Here is a 15,694-nt window from a genome sequence, read left to right on the forward strand (position 1 = left end):
AAAGGATGCAGTATTACACGCTGCCATTATGTACTACTTTCTGTATCGGAATTCTAAATGAAAAATTTATTCGCCATAAATCTCTTACATTTTCAACTCTGTGTATCACAATAAACTATTATATTGTGTAAATCCTTCGGTACTGATCCAAGTGTGTGTGGGAAGTATTGCTATAAGTCACTGACAGTGGGATGAAAGTGCTAAATTACAGTATGTGTGAAAACAGACCAGAGACTATGAAAATAAAAAAGAAATGCTCACCTGTTCTGATCATCCACCACCGTTCCAGCGGCAACTGATTCTTAGCAGTCACTGTAAAATCCGGGGATATGTCGTCCCCACCGGAGTTTTCCACCCAACCAATCAGGGATTGCAGTGGTGTCATGCTTCAGTCAGTAATTGGCTAACCAGGAAGAAACAGTTAAAGGGGTTGTCCACTTTATAGCAAAATTGTTTTGTGTTTAGTATGTGTATTCGCATTTCTTACTGACAGCTACTCCCTGTGTACCTCATAGAGTTAAAACCAAACTCCTTTCCTCCAGGGCCAAAGTAAAGTTACTCTGTAATAGTTACCATGTTCTTAGTAAGGAGGGGAAGCTGACACACAACCTCTGATTACAATACAGAAATCCCTACCTTCTAGCCAATCATATAATAGAAAGCAGCCAGTTTCTATGTGAATGGTAGTTACATATTAAAAAAAAAAGCCATGAAACAAAACTAAAAAGAGTCTGTAGGCTTAAATAAAAATAGGAAAAAAATAAACACACTTCCTTGCCCCACTCGGCGAATGATGCCATTCCAAATGTCCCAAGTGCTCTTGGTTAAAGGGTTGTCCACTTTATAGTAAAATGGTTTTGTGTGTAGTATAAGTGAGTGTATTCATATTACTTACTGACAGCAGCTCCCTGTGTACCTTATAGAGTTAACATGGAGGAGCATGTGACCATGCTCTGCCCCAGTGTCCACCAATGAGTCTGTATATTCCTATAGAGGACACTGGAGGCGGGGCATGGTCACATGCTCCTCCATGTCGGCCATCTTATGGACCAAAAAGCAGGGCAGCACAGCCTGGAGGAGGGGAGTCTGATTTTAGTTCTATGAGGTACACAGGGAGCTTTTGTCATTAAGTAATATGAATACACTCACTTATACTACACACAAAACCATTGTACTATAAAGTGGACAACCCTTTAACCAAGAGCACTTGGGGCATTTGGGATGGCAGCATTGGTGGATTGGGGCAAGGAAGTATGCTTATTTTTTCCTATTTTTATTTAAGCCCACAGACTGTTTAGTTTTGTTTCTGGGCTTGAAATACCTTTTTTTTTTTTTATATGTAACTACCATTCTCAAAGAAAGTGGTTGCTTTCTATTATATGATTGGCTAGAACGTAGGAATTTCTGTATTGTAATCAGAGGTTGTGTGTCAGCTTCCCCTCCTTACTGTAGTGTTGTGGATCAACTCAAATATACTTGAGTATATTGCCTCTAAGAACATGGTAACTATTACAGAGTAACTTTATTTTGGCCCCCAGGTACCATGGTGTCATGAATGTTAAAGTGAATGTACCATAAGGCCCAGGCTAAAGCACTGGAGGCGGGCTGACGCATCCCCAGTGGAAGGAAACTCCTGCCCCGCTATGATACAGCTTCGTTGATTCTAATGAATCAGTGTCATAGAGGGGCGGGGTTTCCTCCTACTGGGGGTGGGTCAGCCCACCTCCAGTGCTTTAGCCCTCATGGTGCATTCCCTTTAAAGCCTATGTGTAGCCAATGAATTTTTCCATCAAAAAAATGTCACTTGTGTGTGTTATCCCACTGGTCATGTCACTTGTGTGCCCAGGTCATTTTTTGGCTTAAGCTTATGGGTTCATAATGAACCCATAAGCTGAAGTCCGTAGCTCCCATGCTGACAGTGCAACTCTGGCGCTGACAGTTCTAGTGGGTCCCCCGCTATCATTGACAGCTGGGACCTGCCGTGGATGTCATTCAGGGATCGTAAATTAATGTAGCTGCAGCCTCGGGCATAGGCTGCAGCGACGTTAATTTACTGTTCAGCGGCGGGAGGGGGTTAAATTTCTCTTTAAGTGTATTCATAAATCATGATATAAGAGGGAATTCGTCTAGAATTTTCTCTTTACCATATATCCTTTCTCATGGCTACTGTGCCTCTACATACAGTAAATGTAGCTTTGTTGCTTGCAGATCTTTGCATCTACGGAAATACTCACACTGCATTTACCTGCATGGTTTGTGATGTTGAAACCACATCAATTTCTACACCTGTTGTTCAAGATACCATAATATCTTCAAATAAACATAGAGGGGCAGATTTATCAATATCTGCCCCTGGCATATGCCATGGAAAAGGCTCTTAGACTTTTCCATGGCCTATGCCCCACTCACCTAATGGCCGGTCAAGGGGAGGTGCACGGCAAAGCACGAAGGCGACATGGCGCCAGTACACCAGTCATGACAAATCTTCCCCATAAAGTTTTTTTTTTTTTTTTCCCTAAGTGTTACAATATATTCCAATAGGTCACTTTTAAATGAGATTTTTATATTTATATGGTAACTGGATAAATAGCTAGTGGGAGCACTATGGCACATGCTCCTGATTCCTCTTCAGATATGCAGATAGCCAGTTTTTGTATAAATACTGGGGTGTTGGAGTCGTGTTGCCTGTGAGCATGCAGTATTATTTCATGCATAATAGCCGGATTACTTGCCATTTGATTTGGTTTCGAATGCTCTGTGAGGTTCTCTGTAGCCTTTGATAACTGCCTGGAGATCATACTTTATTAGCTGTTATAACCTGTTTTACCTACGGTTAGTATAAAAGCCTATGCATAGTGATAACAGTATGAGGTGCCATTCTGACCCTCTTTTTAATGTGATATCTTATTCACTGATGCAGTACATTACTAGAACAGGACAAACCCCGTCTTGAGAGAGTTCACAGATTACCTAAAGCATTATAATAATTTCCCTTTTCAACAGCCGACTGCATCCTTTTTGTAATTATGTTCATCACCATTTCTATCCTATTTATTCTTGGCGACATAATCCCGATGTGAATGAGGGTCTGATGGATTGTACTCCATAACTGTTAGATTTCAGTTGAATTCATTATTTGATGCAGCTGCTCTGAATATAATTGATAATAGTAAATGCTGCATTCAACTAACTGCATTCATCTGTCTGCGTGTCTATATGTTATATTTGTACATATATATATATATATATATATATATATATATATATATATATATATTATTCAGCCATTTGTTTTACTATGCACTCAAGGATACTCTAGCATAAGCAGGAGAAAATTGGATGTGTTTTTTTTTTTTCTTTTCTTGCAACTGTGATCTGGCAATATTGGTTCTGAAGCTAGAAACTGTAAAATACAGATTTTATTGAGCATAGATGATGGGGATAAGCACATTTGCTCTTCTTAGTTAAATAGGCTGTCTTATGTTGTGTGACTGCGGGGGTCCCGATCATTGAAATGGACCGCCGGAGGTCTCTCACCTGCCTCTGTGTGGTCCGATCGGCGATCTGCTCACTGAGCCGGCACAGGCAGGCTCAATGAGCAGATCACCTATCACACTGATCAATGCTATGCCTATGGCATAGCAGTAATCAATGTGAATAATCAAACTAATGTATGTAAAAGTCCTCCTAAGGTCCTCCTAAGGGACTAAGGGAAAGTTTAAATCATGGAACAACTGTATGTGTCAGCTTCCATTGTCACATAAGTGGCAAACAGCTATGTTAATGAGGACCTGTGAGCAACCCACAAAAATTTTGGTTTCACTTTCATTAAATAGCTTAAGGTACCCTAGTCACACACCTTTTTACAGTTTCTTGCTCCCCTGGTGCTGAGTTTAAAGTTACTGACAATTCATTGGACAGATAGGCGTTAACTTTAATAATGGGAGTGAGTATCAGATGATTGATATGATTATATAGTCAGGGGGTGTGCATGCATGCATAGGCATGCCTCAGTGTTTGGGTATGTTTGGGAATTGAAGAGGAAAGTTTTCTGCTTGAAATTTCCTCTTCTTCAGCTCTGGCGGAATACGAGCAGAATGCAAGCAGAAATTTAAAGCCTCAATGACTTCTATAGGATTTCTCTAGCGAAATCCGCCCAAAGAATTGACATGGACAGCAGATCCGCAGCATAACATACGTGTAAAATTAACTACGGATTCTGCTTGAAATTTCTCGCCTATTCCACATTAAGACATTTACACCTACTAACTGTATAGTCACAATCTGATATTTATTCCCATTATTAAAATTAAGTTCATTTGCAAGGGAATTGTCAGACAAGCTGTAAACCCGCATATCCCCAGAATGCAACAAATTATCAAGAAAATGTAAAATGATGTATAATCAGAGGACCCCCAAACATCTCAGTGTTTTGGAGTTGGCTACACAAGCTTTTTTAAAGCAAGGTAGGTGGCATACCTGTGATGGCAGTATTTCCATATTCCTTCTTCTCCTCTTGAACCCATAAACTGTAAGGCCAGTACCGATCTGACCTTGTTGACTTGGGCATGTTAATACTGGGAAGTGTTTCTTCATATCAATGTATGTTTTATTCTAGGGAATGTACATTAAATCCACATATGATGGTCTTCATGTGATAACTGGAACCACAGAAAATGTAGGTATCATATGAATGTACTAATATTTCTATAACTAATGTATTAATGGCGGATCTTTTACCACCTTCAGATTTTATAATTCTACTTATTGAATATTATTTATAGTCCTGTAATATTATTATTATTGGAGACATGACGACTAGGAAAAAGAGATCACAATGTAACAGTCATCCATACTGTATATCATTGGGACTGATCTACTCATGCAAATATACCAAAATTATACCAGAAAATGAGTTAAATGTTTTTTTTGTTTGTTTTTTTTTAGTTGCTTTTAAGCCGCATGTGACAAGGAAAGCGGCGATTAACTGGAAGGGACATAGCAACTTACCTTTTTTTTTTTTCAGACAGTCATTACATAGGGACAAACAGTATAACCAGTCAGTATTCCAGCATTATACATTACAATAATACATCCATAGACATAATAATAAGACAGGTGGCAGGTTCACTTTAAGAAAGCTGATAGATTTCCAGTGAAGATGTGTAAACTAGAATGACCTGTATGAAGTCCTTAGTTAAAACATTGTGCTTTGGTTAACAGTCCCCTGCTGATAGATGTAAGAAGATCCATGCTGGTGATGAAGTGATCCAAGTCAACCATCAGACAGTGGTATGTATACTGCATGTGAATATCAACTTATGGATATCTGAGCATGACCTGCAAGCAAAATCTGTTCCGCACAGTGATCCAATAATAATATCATTATCCAGAGAAGTTCAAGCTTAAACTGAATCACTGGTGTTAAAATGATGAATAACAACAAGAATGACTAAACAACCATATGGCAACAAGATCTTAGCATCGAGTGTTAATCTATAGGGTATTTCAGATAATATGCTTAGTCTTATATAATGACACAGCTGACATTTATACAAGTTTGTAGACAGCTATGTGACATTGAAGGGCTGGTTGAATGTTTAACTAGTTCTATGAAATTCTGGATTATATGCATGTATTCTATGTAAATTTTATTGGTAATTTGCAGACACTTTGTAAATAGAACCTATTGTCAGGTTTTCCAATTAAAAAAAATATGGTCTTCCAGCAGGACATCATCCACCCATAGGAGAGCTATTTCTCCTGACTTCTTAGGCTGGCTGCCCTTTTATGCTACAATGTTACTCAATGAATACAATAAGGGGGATATTAGATGGACAGACTTGTGTTTGAGAGAAGCTTCAATCTAACGATCGCCTCTCATTGAGGCCGTGTTCACACACTGTAAAATAACGGCCGCCAATTTAATTTAAAATAATTGTTTCCAGTTTTCAATGACTTTAATGGAAGTCTATGGAAACAACGGCCGTTGGTTCGCACAATGTATAATGTTCATGTCATTTAGCAAACAGCGGCCGTTATTTTACGTTGTTCACACACACATTTTTTTTACCATCCTGTCACCATAGTCTGCACAATTTTTAAAGGAACTTTAAAATAGCCACACCCAAAAGAGTGTGAAATAGCGGCCATGTTGAACCTAACCTAGAATAATATAAAAGCGGCTGTCATTGGTAGTATGTTAAACAATGGCCGTTATTTGATACCGTCTGTTGAAAATCATTTTGTGAACTTAGCCTCAAGGAGCCTTTATACAGTTACATTTTTGGGTGTGCGAGGCTGCACAGACAATCTCTATATCAATTGTGCAGCCTGTGCCTTTGTTGTCGGCTGGATAGCCCTGTTTACATGGGGAAAATGAGTGGCTGACTAGTGATGGTTTTTATGTCAACGAATAAGTGTTTACTTGTTTATGAGCTGATCAATGAGTCAATCACCCAATTTCCATTAGCTGATCAATGATAATCACCCCATGTAAAAGGCTCTTAAGCAGATCTTTATGAGGAGCTATAGCAGATTCAGTCTTATATTATATTATCTATCATTATATATCATGCCTCTCCATAGACCGTGCTTATAGTCGCTCTCTCTCTCTTTCTGTCTGTCTAACCTAAAGAAATTACTGGGCTAAGTTTCCCAATTTAAGCAAGTTTAATTCACTATTAGGTACATGGATTTTAATTTTTTTTTTAAATCCCAAACTAAAAATGCCTTATGTATGTATCCTTTTACACAGAGTGATAAATTGCTCAATTCGTCGTTTAACAATTTGGAAACAAAGATTTCGTTTTTATGCCGATCAGCGTTTAGATGAAGAGATCAGTCATTTAATAAGATTGTTTTAAGATCACTTAAGGCCATCTCACGTACTAAGGGGAATCTGTGAAAGACTGTTTAGATGAAGCGATCTGTGAATTATCAGCAAGCGACCAGCAATGATTTCAAAAGATGTTGAAAGACCACCATGAATGATTTATCGCTCGTCGCTTGATAGTTAGTGGTGTTTACACAAGCAGATAATCGCTCAAATGCGATCGTTATTGTGCAGATTTGAGCGATAATCGTGCCATCTAAATGTACCATTAGCCTTTCTTCGTATCCTTCCCTCCTCTGTAATCGCACTATTCAATTCCACCTAAGATTTCACAAAATATAATTTTTTTTCCCAGTTAGAATAAATACTGATATACCTGTGTCTAAACATTGCAGTTACACACTTAGGCTATGTTCACACTATGTATATTTGAGGCTGTATGTTTGAGGCTGTATAGCAACCAAAACAAGGAGTGGATTGAAAACACAGAAAGGATCTGTTCACATAATGTTGTAATTGAGTGGATGGCCGCCATTTAATGGCAAATATGTGCTGTTATTTTAAAACAACGGCTGTTGTATTGAAATAATAGAAGTTATTTACCGTTATATGGCGGCCATCCACTCAATTTCAACATTGTGTGAACAGATCCTTTCTGTGTTTTCAATCCACTCCTTGTTTTGGTTGCTATGAGGACCTGACATGAGGACCAAATACAGCCTCAAATATACATAGTGTGAACCCAGCCTCAGTATGACTAGTGCACTGATGCTTCTTTACTTGCTTGTACAATAGCAGGAGTAATGCCACCAATCAAGTGGATCCAGGTGGTGTGACCACCAGCACCTGACATATTAGGTGTATATTATATGTCAAAAGAACACCAGAGGGCGCCATCATAGGCCTACGGTACAGCAGCAATATCAATTTTTTTTAATCCTGATTTTTCAATTTTCTATATACTGTTTTGCTAGCGCAAATAGAATCATTTATATGTCTGAGATGGAGAGATAGATGTTCTTTTTTTATGAATAGCTTTAAATTGAGAACTTCCCTTCCATTCAGAATCTCTTATTATAGACAGAACAATTCATGGCTAATCTGCACTGATGAGCCTTTTATGTTAGTGGTGTCTGCCAGCCCAAAGTGATGCATACTGGCTATGAACCCATGAAAGCAGCCTACTGTTATGTTTAACAGGATGCCAAAAAGGAAAAAAAATTAAATTAGTTGGGCAGCAACTATTGTTTGGTAATTAGATTTTTTTTTTTTGTTAAGGGACAACACCTGTAAATTGGCTTTTCAGCAACCAACATTTGCTTTGGAATTAATGACCTATGTTTTTTTAAATGATTTTACCAAGAACAGGAATTTGAGATTCATACTATATGTATGATCAGGCAGTAGTATTGGAGAACTTGCGCTTTAACCATTGCAGCACAATGCCAGTGCTGTGAGGCAAGAGATGGATGGGTTCATGAGATACAGAGGACACAACATAAAGGGTCTGGCAGGTTCTATTAAAGTACTTGTCTAATAAAGATCATTAAATGAATTAGAGATGAGCAAAGTGAATCTGATGAATTCTAATTCACAGCGAATCGGGCATTAAATTCACTTTGTAGCGTTTTGCGAATTTGCCAGATTTACTTCGGAAATTAAATAAACAGGCCACACATATTTGCTTACAGAATTGTCTTCTGGCGGATGCAAGGGATTATCCATGATCCCTTGCACCGATCCAATCAGCTGTTAACCCCTCTGTGATGTCAGCAACCCCTCACCCTCTATATAAGGTGACTGGCTTCCTGGAGGCGGCCAGTCGGCTGTGTATAGTGGAGAGCAGGTGGCAGCAGGCAGGTAGGGCAGGAAGAGATATACAGAGAAATAGGGACAGATAGGTTAGGAGGGTGGTTTTCTGTGGGAGCAGTGAAGCCATTGTCCAGTATACCAAGTAACTGAGTGACTGTTGTTCAATATACCAAGTATCTGGGTGCTGGGTGTTCATTATACCAAGGCACTAGGTGCTGGGTGTGCATTATAGGAAGTCACAGAGAACACAGTGTCCATCTTAATAACTCACTGGGTGCTCATTTACCAATATCCACTGCTGTCCTTGGAGAAAATTGATATTATGCTGCTGATCCACCAACGTCCACTACTGTCCATGGAGGAAATTGAATGATTGACAGGCTGATTGTCATTTTTTTTTTTAATTTACATTTTCCAATTTTGACACTGTCACAGCAACAGCTGTTGAAAAAAATCGCTACTCTGTAATAGTCCCATTATTGTAGCTACTATAGTTTGCCTGTTTTAATAAAAATTTGTATGTGAATATTTGTGAACTTCACAAAACAAATTTGCGAGTGCTTCCCTCATCTCTAAAAGGAATGATCACTTTCATGCTGTGTAAGCCACAAGACATAAGGATGGTCACCAAAAATGTCTCCCTCCTCCCCACCAGCTTGATTGATAGATCTATTTTTGTACATAGAGAAAAATTATTATTTAATGCTTAGTCCCCTTTTAATACCAGTAAAATTAAATAATACCTTTTTATGTAAGTCTATGCTTCAACATTCGCATTTGTAATACGCTCTGAACAAGGTTGTAATTACACCCTGATTTGTTCATCAATTGCCGTGCAAGGTTGCTGGGATTATCAGTAACATTGCTTGGTTAGGTCAAGTTCACACTGTGTTTTTGGAGTCCATTTAACATATCCAATTTTATATTGTTTTTTAATAATGGAAGGCAATGGGAAAATGGGTCCAATTGGATTGCACTTATATGTATCTGTTTTTCATCCTTTTTTTTTTTTAGTTAACCGTACATGCAACAGACTGCAAAAACACAGTGTGAACCCAGCCATATTGAGGGAGATATAGAGGCTGCGCTCGGAATGCATGAGTTCCCATATATGATATAGCCAGGCCATGTTAATCACAGGTGGTTTACAGCTAATTGCTGTGGTTTCACTGTAGTGTGCCAATATGAGAAGATCTATAGAGTAATTGTTCACAATAGATAGTGTCTTTTTTGTGTGTGTGTGATGTACCGTTTATTTCTAAATGTAAATCTAATGTTTGTTTACAAATGTACAAAGCATCATTTTTTTTTTTAAATATAATGTGTTCTGTTAAAGGGGTTGGCCACTTTACAGTAAAATAGTTCAGTGTACAGTATTAGTAAGTGTGCTCACTGTATATACTGACAGCATGCTCCTCCATGTCGGCCATCTTCTGGACCACAATGCAGGGCAGCCCAGCCTGGAGGAGGGGAGTCTGATTTTAGCTCTATGATGTACACAGGAGCTGCTGTCAGTATATACAGTGCGTACAGTTACTAATACCAAACACTGAACAATTTTACTATAAAGCGGCCAACCCCTTTAAGGTCTATAGAAAAGTGGCCACCAGTGCACATATTGTTTAAAAATAAAGATGACAACCATTTCACTTCCATTGGCAAACAGAATGATTCACAAGAAAAAGGGAGGAATGTCTACTAAATCTGTCTCGTCTACTGGTGAATACATTAGACAAAAGGCTGCAAATGCTTTATTTCTTTGGCTGCGCACTTTCCGGTTGGCTTGCTGTATTTAACATAAGAATAATATAGGAATACAAGAAATCCCTGATGACATTAATTATCTACTTTTTACCGGTCAGATATAATATCAGGTCTTCACTGTCTGCAGCATCATTCATGGAATCATTGTCAGAGGTTAATGTAATAAAATAATACCTGTCATTTACCAGAGAAAGCGAAAGAACTTGTAGATGGGTTATTTCAGCTGGTGCGATGCAGAGGAATAAGCTGTAGTCATTACTATTGCTAGGTAAAGGCTTAATCTTACAGATATTATACCTTTAAATGACTTACTTAAAAAAAAAAGAACACCAAGCTTTCTGCTTAAGTCTCTCAATCAGGCATATTAAAATTATACACACTCACACAAACAGTGGTATAATAAATTAGCTGGAATCTGTCAAACAGGAGACCAGGGCAGAACCCACCCTACCCTTTATTAGAGTTTTGGATACTAACCCCCTCCTCCCGGTAATGTTCTGGATGCCGATTCCCTCATTGAGAAATTGCTGCCGCTCATCTTTGCGCTCATTATGCTGTTGAGCTGCGCAGTGATTTTTTATGGACATGGGACTGATCTTTGCTCATTAGCATAACGAGCGCAAAGACGTGTGACAGCGATTTCTTGGCGAGAGGACTAGCATCTAGAGCGTCTTCTGGAGGAGGGGCTAAATATTAGACTTTCTATTAAGGGGTAGGGTGGGTTCTGCCTTGGTCTCCTGTCTGATAGGTTCCCTTTAAGAACAAAAAAAAAAAAAATGAAAATAAAATTTAAATAATAAAAAAACAGAAATCAGTGGGAAGGTTTTATTGTCTTTAAGGCTACACTTAGACCTATTAACGCATATGTTGTTATGTACATCGGAAAATGTGCCAATTGATATTATAAAGCATAATGACCACAGTGTATCTGCCAGATCCATTGATTTTGAACGGAATTGAAGTGACATGCTGTAAGATCACGCTGACTTCAGTGGGTCACCCAGACGATCTAAGGATTGTTTGGGTGGCCCTTCTTGCTGCTTCCTTCTTACTGTCTGTTCATGTAATAGCACAGGCTGCGAGCGGGGAATGAGGGGAAAGTGAGCTTGCTTCCCCCAGAACACTGGGCTGTGTAATATGGTCATTGTTTGTAACCCTTTTAAATGGCTGCCTAGAGTTTTTTCCATATTGAATTATTGTTGCCCCTATTTTGCCCTCTAGATACATAAATGGGCTTCTTATTTATATGAAGACTGATCCTTGTATCTTTTTTTATATATAGTTGAAACTATTCACATCTAGTATAAAGCTGATAATTTGAGCCAAAGTCTGTCTAAAGTTCATTAAAAAGTTAAAAATTTTAACTTGGCATGTAAGGTAATAACAGCCCATTGCAAGTTACATGTAAGAAGTGAAATGGCAAAATTTACCTCCCTCAGCAGGAACACTTATATTTTCCTTTCCTAATATATTATGCAATGTGGATTACATGTTTTTAGCCAAAGAGTGCAGCTCTTTATGTGGCCAACATTACACTCATGTACATGTCAAATTACAGTATTCCAGGTTTTTTAAAATGTACTTGTGACAGACTGAAAGGTTTGTACCATAATTGTAAAGACTTTCTGAAAGCTTTTATGTTGTAATTTAAATTATATAAAGGATAATAAAACTATTCACCAAGTTTTCACACAACACAAATTGACAGTTGGGCAAAGGTTAACCCATTGGTTATAAGGCAAATCTATATGTACTCGTATAAGAGCTCCTGGGAGCATTTAGAAGTAATAACATAAGTAAAATTGTGATGACTTGATGATATTTACAGTTTATTTACATTAAAACTTTTTAACCCCTCCCACATATGTCCCTCCCCCATGTGTCCCGATCCCATGATAGTACAAGATAAACTCATTTATCTTCAATCCTAGACCCTGTTTTACTGATAAGAATTAGTAAAGCCCCTATTATACTGGGCGATCTCCTGGAGCAAGCAAGCGCTGACCTGTAAGGCAAGTGCTTGCTTGTTTTTCGTTCCCCGCTCACTGCGGCACTATAACGCACACAGTCAGCAAGCGGGTAAGTGCGGGGTAGCAGGTATATGAGGTAGCGGCGGTCTGCTGCTGCTGCTCCTATTACGTGGAGCGATGGCAGCATATCGTTTTCAACATGTTGAAATACAGAGAAAGACAACGATTAGCTGAAATCGTTTTTGTTGGCTGATTGTTGCCTTCTATTACATGAAGCGATTATTGGCCGTAATGGCTAATGATCGGCCAAATACGGACAATAATCGCTTTGTGTAATAGGACCTTGAGTTAAGAGGTTGTGTAACTCCCAAAACACAAGATTTTACTAACACTAAATAGCTTAGTAGGACTTTAGTTACCTTTTACTGTTATTTGATATCCACCACCACCACCTCTAACATTTGGAGGTTTATAAGTTTGTCTGGCAATTCAGTTAGGTGATGACGATTGATCTAGATCAGACCAGACTCTTATTATCTAAAAAGAAGTCAAGTGTGTTGATACTACACAGTAGCTCCTGTGTAATTTCTTAGCTGTCACTCCCCCTCCCATCTCCCTCCTCTACCCCTCCTCTTTCTATTGGTGTTTGTAATATCGGATCTCACACTAAACTGCAGGTCTGTCTAGTAAACACAGAAGGAAATTGACCCGTGTTTCATATTCGAATGGTAGCAGAGGGAAATAAAGCATTTTTTTTGTCTGCTAGAAGATATATAAAAAAATGTTCTCATATTTGCTTATACTATAAATCAATGGAAAGTTTGTTGAAATAATAGCGTCCATCTATCAATGCAGAAATGCTCATGTAAAACTGTCCTAAATATTCTCTTTGTGTGATTTTTGTACATTTGTGGCACAATATATTACCGCACCTTGGGCCTTATTCTTTAATACAGGTCTATGAAGTTATTTGGTAAAACAATAGGCCCATTTTATGACTATTTTCAGTGACTTACACACAACCTTGATACAGTGTAGTATTTGTGATCAGTGGGATGATCCGGCTCCCGTATCTGTATAAGAGTTATCTACAATACTGTAGGATCCATCTACCCTGAGCTGTGAGCGTTTGCTAAAATAAAACAAATAATATGCATCAGCACATTGGTCTCATTTAGTTAATTTCCCCCTAGGGTGGAAGCTTGTGAAGTGCTGGAGATAACCTGCCATTTTATTTTGTGCTCACTTGGGCTTTCATGCAGAAATCCTGTTACTATGAAAAGCTGTAGCAGCATTGCTATCTCCTCATTGTGCTTCTCACTGCCCATAGAAAAGAAGCTTCTCCCTGAATGCAATGTAGCATTGAAAAATATTTTATTTTGCAGATAATAATGACAGTGACTTGTGTTCAACTTAATATTCTGTTTCATCTCACTCGTGATACGCATGTGAGATGATTCATTGTGCAGTGATTTATCTGACAGCTAGTTCATGATGGTAGAAGTTACACTTATATAATATACTAATTTAAAAAGCATTTGGGCAGTCAATCTGCTATTCTCCTTAAAGGGTTATTACATTAGGACATCCGCTTTCCATATATCCTTTCCATATGATCCTTGATGTGATGGACTTCTGAATTTGCCACCATGAAATACTAGATCTCTTCTGCAACTAAGGCTGAGTACACACTGCGTTTTTGCTGTCTAATTTATACATTTTATTTTAAAAAAAATTGATGCAGAAATGGGTGAAATTGTGTGCAATCCATTTGATTCCAATTTTTTCATTGACTTTCATTATAAAAGGAAGGATGAAAATGAATGCATTTTTTTTTAGCGTACACAAATACGCTAAAAGTAACCATGTAAAAATGGATATGTTAAACAGACTGCAAAAACTAGCCTAATCCTGCAGGGCAAAGTCATACCCACCATGGCTCCCAGAAAAAGGGCTTGTCTATGATGAGACAACCCCATCAACAGCCAACATTTGTGCAAAAATCTAGGGTAGCTAAGAAAAACTTAGACCCCCCCCCCCTACCCATAGCAAGGAAGGCAAAAGTTTACCTCTGCGCCAACACAAATCCTAAAGGACCTATACACCTTAGGTTAAAGCGCAACTATAAAATATTTTGACCTTTCAGTTTTAGTTAGCTTAGGTCATGATAAGACTTTTTGCAATATACATTAATAACCTAAAATGAACAGTTTTTCAAATACAGAAGGCTGACTATGCCCTTACAGCCCTCTCTGGCTCTGACTTATTTCTCCATAACTGCTGGACACGCCCCCTCCCTGGAGATCTGTCCTGAGTGTACGGACTGTGACAGGAGGATCAGATAACAGTCCTGACACAGAGAGAAACAGAAACAAAACCTCCTCCCCCCTCCTAGCAGCAGGTTCTCCCCCCTCCCCTCACAGAGGTGACTTAGCAGAGCTGAGGGTGTTGTGTGTGAGGAGCAGCGCAGGGGAAGAGCTGGATGGAGAGACAAGTGTTTCCAGTGCCATCATGACTCCAATGTGCTGCATGAGGGAGAGTGGGTGAGTCACTGAGGGGAGGAGTACAAGTCCCAGCACAACACAGCTGTAGTCCTTCCATAGTACATAGGACATTCACTATCAGATGTCTGCAGCAGGTGCCCCCACCTCCATGCCTGACATTATCCTACAGTGTAATGAGAGCAGATGACTGTATCTAATCCCACTGTGTGTGATACCATCTGCTGGAGCTCTGTATCTAATCTTACATTGTGATACTGTATGCTGGGGCTGTATCTAATCCTGCTATGTGTGATACATCTGCTAAGGTGCTGATCAGTGAATGGAGGGACGCAGCCAGGGAGATGAGGGATAGGCCACACCCACTTTCAGTCACTATCAACGCACTTTTTAAAAGGTAACACATAGTCTTTTTATTTGAGGAATTTCATTTTTCGGCTACTAAAATTATAGTTGCCCTTTAAAGTCAGATAACAGTTTCAAGTATATGGCAGCTTCCTGACTTTCCCTGAGCAGATGAGGATGGTAAAGACAAGTGCCAGGCTTGTTGTAATTTTTACCAATAGACCCTTTTCTGGCAGAGATAAGCAATCGCTAGAGAGGTTTAGTTGCAGTGTACCCTTCCCTTGCAAATATAGAACACATTAATGTTTGGCCATGCCAGTCATTCATGTACAGTGTATACAGTATATAATAACTACCAAGAGTTTGCTAGTCTTTGGCCCAGTGTTTGCAAGTAAAGGTTAAAAACATTGTAATATATCTTATCAGAATAAAATTACCTAATTTATCTAAATCCCCCCTCACTTGGA

At 38.8% G+C, this 15,694-nt stretch overlaps 1 protein-coding gene across 4 annotated transcripts in view; it reads left to right on the top strand.

The window, feature by feature from the left end:
• The window catches only part of CNKSR2 (connector enhancer of kinase suppressor of Ras 2), a 258,126-nt gene that overhangs the window by 82,781 nt on the left and 159,651 nt on the right, over positions 1–15,694 (top strand). For all 4 annotated transcript variants that reach the window (XM_069945142.1, XM_069945143.1, XM_069945144.1 and 1 more), the window contains exons 8-9: positions 4,619–4,678; positions 5,224–5,292. In XM_069945142.1, the coding sequence (XP_069801243.1) occupies positions 4,619–4,678; positions 5,224–5,292 (129 nt within the window). The remainder of the gene's footprint in view (positions 1–4,618; positions 4,679–5,223; positions 5,293–15,694) is intronic.

The sequence above is a fragment of the Dendropsophus ebraccatus genome, chromosome 11 (assembly GCF_027789765.1).
Source record: "Dendropsophus ebraccatus isolate aDenEbr1 chromosome 11, aDenEbr1.pat, whole genome shotgun sequence".
Lineage (NCBI taxonomy): Eukaryota > Metazoa > Chordata > Amphibia > Anura > Hylidae > Dendropsophus > Dendropsophus ebraccatus.